The sequence below is a fragment of the Nanorana parkeri genome, unplaced genomic scaffold (assembly GCF_000935625.1).
Source record: "Nanorana parkeri isolate BGI_ZX_2015 unplaced genomic scaffold, ASM93562v1 scaffold316, whole genome shotgun sequence".
NCBI classification, from domain to species: Eukaryota; Metazoa; Chordata; class Amphibia; order Anura; family Dicroglossidae; genus Nanorana; species Nanorana parkeri.
Window position 1 is genome coordinate 1,257,091 of NW_017306584.1, and position 8,696 is coordinate 1,265,786.

General features: G+C 39.7%; 1 protein-coding gene across 1 annotated transcript; it reads left to right on the forward strand.

Moving 5' to 3' along the window:
• Positions 1-5,810: 5,810 nt before the first annotated feature.
• Positions 5,811-6,202, forward strand: LOC108788294 (cytochrome c oxidase subunit 6C-like). Its single transcript, XM_018558039.1, is given in 1 exon segment — positions 5,811-6,202. A coding segment is annotated over 1 exon segment (240 nt). The 3' UTR covers positions 6,051-6,202.
• The last annotated feature ends 2,494 nt before the right edge of the window (positions 6,203-8,696 follow it).

The following is an 8,696-nucleotide window of genomic DNA, read 5'->3' on the forward strand; positions in this document are numbered from 1 at the left end:
CATTCAAGGACCAAACTATGCATTAAAAGCGTACTAATAAAGGACTTGTCAAAAACCTTTGTTGTTTTTTTTTAAATAAAGGACTTTGTATACGGTGTTGTATGTTTATTTACAATGTTACTGTTTATTTGGTGAATGAGTGGGGGTAACAACTACCCCTTACTCATTCACAAGGGGGGTGGCATTTGGGTGCCCCCTTTATGAAAGGGGGCACCCAGATTCAGATAACTGCCCCTGTCCACAGACCCCCACAGCCACCGGGCCAGAACTGTGGGGAAGAGCCCCTTGTCCTCATCAACACGGGGACAAGGTGCTTTTTGGTGGAGTCCCCCCTGGCAATGTTGAGGGCATGTGCCCTGGTATGGTACTCGTCACCCCCCCCCCTTTCCTTTAATACCAGGCTGCTGCTCAGATCAAGGGGCAACCTGACCTGATAAACCTGATTAATTATGTAACTATCTTTAAATGCATGCGTGACAACTTGGGTGGAAAAAACACACCTAATGCACACACACACATAGAATAAAGGGCATGAGATCATGTACCTTTATGGCCACTGAGAATGCAAGCAGAAAAGGGGCGCAGATACATACAGAAGTAACATTTATGTAATTACATTCCATCATCTAGACTAATGTCAATTGGGTGTTTAAATCCTTCTAAGAAAATTGTTTAAAAAATCATAAACCAGCAGAAATTATAGCACTTTAGATATATAATCGGTTTAAGACATAACAGACAAAAGGCACTAACTTTCCAAAAGGCACTTGGAAGTTAGTGCCTTTTGTCTTCCTCAGCATGTTGTGCTCTCTCCTCTGAACTGTTAAATGTCATCTATTTTTTTTACAGTAGTATAGAAGATTTCATCCATTGAGAAGCAATTACAAGAAAAATGGGACATGTTTGTCTATAGTTTAAGTCACTGTTCAATGTGCAATTTTATAGTAAAAAACTGACATCTGCAAGGAGTCATTAATGCTCACTAAATATTTCGGTTTACGGTGTTCTAAATTGTGGAGAGGTGTTTGCTCTCTCCCTTGTGAGCTGAGGGGTACCTCTCTTTATGGAGGCATAATGAGAAAGTGGAAATTTAATGGTCCTCATGGAATTCTGGGTATTCAGCATCTTCTGCCAGAACATGGCTATAAAATAGAAATCTGTATATAAAAGCTAGCTCCTGCATTTTATTCCTCCTTGATTCTGATAGCTCTTATTTCTGCAGATAGTGGTCTCTGCCAGCTGTGTCCTTTCTGTCTTCTAAACCACTCAGGTGGGGATGCTATGTGCAATAATGCGATTGTTTACCAAGGAAAGAGAACTGAACAAATTATAGCAAAGGAGTCTGGGTCTCTGACTTGCCAGCTGTTTGATCCTCTGTCCTTGCTGTTGGGATGAATAAATGGCAAAGTCTATGAACTGTAGGAGATTCTGACACAAGCTATGCTTACTCAGACACAGCTGCTTGCACAGAAATGAGTAAAACAATAAAAAGATAAAAGCAAGAACATTTCCCTAACAACAGAGCAGTTAGACTATATCCATTTATGCTGGATATTAGCCCGTGTACATTAGTAAACTGGGGCAAACTCTGATCTTATGAGATCCAGTCAGTATTTATTATGATAAATAGAGTAAAGGTGAGTGAACGTTACAATTTTGCTCCAAGCCTTAATTTAAAAACAAGTGGACAGATTTGTTCATCCTTACTAGCTAGTGATGGCTGCTGACTAGTAATTGTTACTTTATAAAGACATATGGACTAACTCAGCAGTGCAACCCTATTTATTATGGTGCTGTATTGTAAAACAACAGAAACTGATGAACATGGCAACCATAACACAACAGAACAATTACCATGGAACAATGGAAACAAAAAATGGGTTTCTTGCATATGTACAGTGACTTAAACTCTATGCCAAAAATCATTTAATTTCACAGTGTAGTAAACAGGAAGCTGGATGAGCCTAGAATCCAAGTATTACTTTGCTAGATCTTCATCAGTACCACTTTATTGTTTATGCATCATTTCATATTATTATAGTAGTAAAATCACATTATATAACAAGTTAGTATGTTGCTTCTATAAAGATGGACTGTTGATTGCGTGCAGTAAACCGTGGCTCTGCGTGCTATGGGCTGAGCTGACTGGGTCTGCACGGATTAAATAATGTAAAGAATGTCAATATAATTTTGCATTAATTTAAAAGAATTAAGAGTGCTGGATTTTCTGGTATTTGACAGGCAGTTGCACTTGGCCCCCAAATCTCTGAATGGCATCCCGAGATACCTTGCAAATGCACATACATTGCATTGTGGCGAACTGCCAGAAATAGTATACCTTTTTTCTTTTGCGTTTGGTGTATAAGGCATCCATTCAAAAGACTAGGCTGCCTTAAAGTAGAATTAAACTCTCAAAATTGTTTTCATTTAATAAATCCAGATCAAATAAATATACATTGCTCAGTAAAGTATTTCTTAAAATGTTTGCCCAATTACTTACAATCATCATGTTATCAAACATCTGGCTTCAACTCTATGGGTTGGACTTGATGGACGTATGTCTTTATTCAACCCCAAATACTATGTAACTATGTAACTATGTAACTCCCTCAGCTCGGCTTCCCTAAATTTCCCGTCCAGTACAAGTTTACAGGAGACTGCTCCAGCAGCTGTCTATCTAATAGATTGGAGAACGAAAGAGGGAGGACGGGACATAGAAGGACATGCCTTATGGTGCTTGTGTGTTTGTGGAGACACACACGGCTTACACACAAGCGTGGCTCCCTAGGACCCTGCAAAGAAAAGGAGTCACCCTAAAACAGGGTACCAGGGCCAGTGTTCAGGGAACCAGCTGATTCTGCAGGAAACTAATTATTTTAAACATCAAGGAGCAGCATCCATTGCAAGTGATTTAATCAGCATTAACCCCTTTGCGTCCACTGACGTACATAGTACATCATTGGCAGTGGGCCCATTTAATAAACAGAGTCTGTTTACCTTTGTAAAGCCAGTTGTTGGCTTTACAATAGAAGCGATTCTGGCGGCTCAACTGCTGCCAGATCGTTTCTATGGGCCGATAAAGTGCCCACCCCTGCTCGACACCCCCGCCGTGTTTCCCGGGCTCCGCTGCCCCTCCTTAGGGCCCGGGACCAGCATGTCGGGTGCTGGCGGGAAGCTGGGGAGGAGAGCTGCGAACTTCTGAACTTGTAAGCCCCCCTATTTCATAGCAATTCAAGTAAAGTAAATAATAAAAAAACAGTTTCAAAATATAATATTAAATAAAATAAATGTAAAAATAATTTTAAAAATGTAAAGTCCCCGCGAGCACGCATTCACATACACACGCATCGGGTGCGCCTACATACGAAAACGACATTCATACTACACATGTTGAATATTGCCGCCCACGCAAAGTGAGAGAAATTATTCTAGGACCAATATTTATGTGTATCTCTAAACTGATGACCTGTAAGGGCTTTTAAAGCGTCGTCTATGGAATTTTTGGGATACTGAAATTTGTTGCCATTTCACAGACGCACACAATTTTTGGGTATCTATTAACTCGTTGTAACTTCACCTTTTACATTTTGGAAAATAAATGGGTTATTGTATTTTTGGTCATTAAATGTAACTTAAGTGCATTTTTCACTAAATCTTTCGGTTTGATAAAGAGTTGCACCAATATCGTGCAACATAACAATTTGCAACCGCCACCATTTTATTCTTAAAAACCTTTTTACAATAATATCACTTTAACACAATGCATGTAACAGGCAACATCATGCTTGTTAATACATCACAATGGTGTGAATGGGCCCATATTCTCAGTTTGGCTTAGAAACTTTTGTCCTATAAATTTGATATTAGCTCCAAACCAGCATGTACACTGCTCAGTACTTATCGAGAGCTCTAGATATGAATTTTCTTTTTACACTACATATCATGTTTATATTGCACCTAGACTTTAAAAATCTTACAGGCGCTGCTGACTTTCTCCAGCAAGCTGCCTGTCCCCTCTCAAACTGGCCAGCTAAATTCTTGATGTCTCTCTTCTTGGGCTAGGCACACTATCCCTCAGCATATGCATACAAGATCTGTTGTATTTTAACTGAAAATGCAGCTCTGGCACACTCAAGCATACCTGTGATATTACGTTCACCAACCGGCTAATAACAATTCTGCAAAAAAGGTCTCCCTGGTCTTTTGTCACAATTTATTCTGTAATTACTGCTGTTATTGTGATTATACATTGATCTGCCACTTGGATTATCTTGCCCACCCTGATTTATGCCTCTGTTTTATCCCTGCCAAGATGCTGTCCTTAGCGTTTTTCAGAGTTTGCTCTTGCCTGACTATATGATCCATCTTCCATCACCTGTCTTTGTGTCAGCAGTCACCAGTAGTATAGACTGGTATTCTAAGCCTTAAAGCAGGCCTTTACACTCAAAAATCTAATTCTACCAAGCAGAGGTGCTTACAACAGTCACCCTTTATTCATATGCGTTAAAAGACAAACAAATTGCTATAACTTATTATACAGTGTACTGTTAGCAGTGTTAGGGGTCAAGGATTTCATCTCCAGCTATGACTAAGACTGCGTAAGGCAGAAATGCGTGAGTGGTTGTTCTTTGTACAGATACATGTGGAATAAAATGTGATTCTTCGTGAGCATCACATGCCAGTTTTGCAGTTTCTACTACTATTGAAAGACTTCAATATAAAATGGAGGGGAATGTATCAAACTGGAGCAGACACAATCTGGAGCAGCTGTGCATGGCAACCAATCAGCTTCTCTCTTCAATTTGTTCAGTAAAGATTTGAAAATGAAAGAGAGAGACTGATTGGTTGGCATGCACATCTGCTCCCTATTTTGTCTGCTCCAGTTTTGATAAATTCCCTGCATTGCATGTTATTTTTGTTCTTTGCTCATAGTCAGTGGCGTCACATGGGAGTGCGGGTGTGTGACTCACACCAGGTGACACCATCAGAGGGGGTGACACCAAAATGACTGACAGTCAGTTTGGTGTCACCCACCCTGAAAAGTCAGGCACTTTGTGTGTGTGATGATGTCATGTATGCGTGATGACGTCCCAGCAGGGTGTCACCCGCTGGTAACTCAGGGTGACACCATGCCTGGGGACGCCCCTGATCATAGTTCCCCTTTTTAGTCTGGTGCAGGGGAGCTTACACTACCCACTGATAACACACAAACTCTATACAACCAGTGGCATACTGTATATTATGATTTGTTTCTGCTTTTACATAATTTCAAATATCACTTATTTACTGGTTTATCCATTCACTTTTTCCAGACTGATCCAATAATGTACTACAGCTATACACATCTCTGTACTATTTTGATAAATGTGCCCAGTTGGCATAGCTTGCATGGAATTATATTCATAGCAAAGACGAAACATTTGCTACATTTCCCATTATTAGGCATGACATATAACTATAAATTTTAAAACAAGAGGTGGAAATAAGACGCGATTTTAGCATGTTTGTCTTTTAAATGCATTTTAAGGACCTTGCTTACAGCAGACTGTTAATAAAACAATGAGATCAGTATTTTGCTTCTTTTTTTATAAAGGAAATATTGGTTTCAACAATGTTTCCTATTTGTAAAGCATGTTTGGCAATTTCTATATTCCCTTTCTCCATTCTGTTGCAAAGGTAAAATAATCCATTGAAATCTTCTATGTAGTTGGGTTTTGTCAATGAAAAAAAGACTTTGTGTCTCTGGTTAAAATGGACCTGAACCCGGAGGAAGGACACAGCAGCCGGTGGAGGTTTACAAAAGCGTCATCATGTCATAGGGTCTTCTAGCCAAACCTCAGATGAGGGGCCTTCTGGGCAAGAGGTTGCGAATCCACATCTTTGGTGCCTTCGCCTTTTCATTGAGCGTTGATGCCCTGTACAAGTATGGTGTGGCTGAGCCAAGGAAGAAGGGGTATGCCAACTACTATAAGAACTATGATGTAGTGAAGGAGTTTGAAGCCACGAGGGAGGCTGGAGTGTTTCAGGGTGCGAGACCAAAGGGAGAATGAGACCCCCTTTCAGGAAGATTCTGAATTCCCCCATCTGTGCGCAATGCTGGACATACCTGATGTGTACCTCAATATCCAGGGCAGGTGAACACCACTGGACGTATTTCTACTGTTCTGTAAATGTGTTAAATAAAACATTGAAAACCTGAAAATGGACCTGAACCCCGACGTGAAGATTTGATGTGCTATAGGGAACATTTAGAGACGTTTATTGAGCCTAAACAGTAGCCTGAAAATGAAAAACAAAATTCTTGAAAAATAGCAGAAGTCTTCCTATCACTGCGCCATGAGCCACATAGCTGAAAATCTGCAGTGTAAAATCATCTAAGGCACTGCTGCCTATGACTGCTAGTCTCATGAAATTGCTGCTAGTTCATTAATTCTGTGGATCTGTACTTTCTACATACAGTATGTCCTACAGTTTCTTTAATATTCCCCCAAGCAGTTATCAGATAACCAATCATAAGTAGAGCAACTCTAACCTGAGGAAGAAAAGGTCTATTCCTCTAACAAAATGTCCACCTCCAAACTCAGTGTGGAACAAGGCATGGTATGTCAGTAGTGGGAAAACCACAGGCAATGCTGGTGACTAGTCATTTGCCCTCAGTTTGACCTTTTTGGGTACGGCTTTCCAGGACAGGTCTTCTTTAAAAGATGACATGCATGGATTGTCCATTCACATTGCAGAGGTCTGCATTACTACTCTGTAGTATTCCGTTTCCAGATATAGCTTCTCATGACTTGGAACAATGTTGATGCTGTGGAGGTACATCCAACTCCATATTCTCAGCTCGACAAAACAATACCTGAGAAGGAATATAGGTGTACATGATGTTCCATTACAAACTGTCAGCTTAAAGGCTCCTCTTCCAGTACAACTCAGTCCCAGCAGAGCCTAGCTCTACAGGGATTGCTTATTTTCTCCTTTAAGCTGCATGATAAATCAACCTGACATATTCACCCAGAGTATAATCTGTTTGGCTGTAAAACTCAAACTCAGGGCTCCTACACTGTGGGTTTTTATAAACATGCTCTGTTAGTCTGCACTGCTCAAGTGAATGAGCTTGGAAGATGGATGAGTTGGTATCTGAGGCTTTTTAAAGGCCTTGAGGATTGTCTCCAAAGTATTATTAACCCTTTTGGAGTTTGAGACACACTAAGAAAGCAGAAAGAACCAGTACATGAACACCGCACTTAGTGTAAAGGGAATGCTTTAGCGACAAAATGCAAATAAGTCAAATAGTGACATTACAGTGTAGAGATGGAAAAGCCCAATAGCATTCAAGGGAAAAAAATGAGCATCTGAATAATCTTAAAATGAAAACATAAAAGAGGTTTATAGAGTGAATAGTCTTTACTGAAGCATTTCTCCTTGTTGATGAACTAGTGGAAAGCACCAGTGCTTATAAGTGACATTATTTTAAATGGGAGACTTTTACAAAGTTAGCACCACTGTTTTGTTTAAAAGAAAGCAAAATCTGTTCTGTTTACTCTAACTGTCATTCTCTCACCTTGCTTCTGGATGAAATATGTTCCCTGCCAGCTTGCCTGCATTATACAACTGGAAAAAGAAATGAGGCAATGCAAGTATTCTTGGCTTCATTTAAAAGGCTGGGTGGCACATGTAGATCTTTGTTTTAGTGGCAAGGTTAGAGCAAATACTACTGTTATGTGTTAACACAAGAAAATCCTCTGAAATAGGATGTTCAAACTAATTTAACCCTCTAGTGAATCAGGCCATATGTGTCTCACTGGCTTATGAAAATGCTATGGCGACTTTTTTTTACCTGGTTCCACATTGAACACAACCCAGTGTCAATGAAGCCATGCTTGATGTGCATGCTGTTCATGATTGGATGCAGATGGCTATAGGTTTCAACAACTCCTAGAAACATTATGCTGTACTCAAGATTTTTACCTTGCCTTATAAAGCAGTCTTGAGTATTACTCATAGCAGTCTTGCTTGATATGTATTCTGTTTATTTATATGTTTAGGCCTTCACCTTCATCAAAACGGGAGTATTATTATAATGAAATAAAATCATGACTATGTCAAATTAAATTAAGTGTGCGTGAAAGGTCAGCATTGGTCCGGAAATTACATATGGAACAGGTAATCGTTTGTAACAAGTTTGGCGGATATTGCAGTAAATAAATCAGTACTATCTAACCTTAGACATTTATACTCATAATTTTTGTGTCTTCATTTAACTGGAGTTTTTTCATAAAAACTAGCTGTAACTCTAATAAAAAAAGAGCTTGAAGTCAATCAGCTGCAACAATGAAAACAAATACTTGTAGTGGCTGGGAAGCAGTGGAGACTTTTCTACTCAAGGGCCACTGGAAAGGTAAGTATATTCACTCTTCTTTTGCATGTATGGTTTTCTGTACAAGTGACCTTTTAAGGATTAGTACTTAAAGTAGAATTGAGGCCTAGTTTTAGTTAGGGCAAAAAAAAAAGCTGACAGAGGCGATAACCTTCCATCTGTGTCCCATTAGGGAGATTTCCCTTTACTTCCTGTCCAATTGCCACAACAGGAAGTGAGAATAAATCCTTCCGAAGAGAGGGAAATCCCAAGTCATCAGTGGTACCAGAACTAGCATACCCATTGGAAGATTTCCCATCTATTCCTGTACAAATGACAA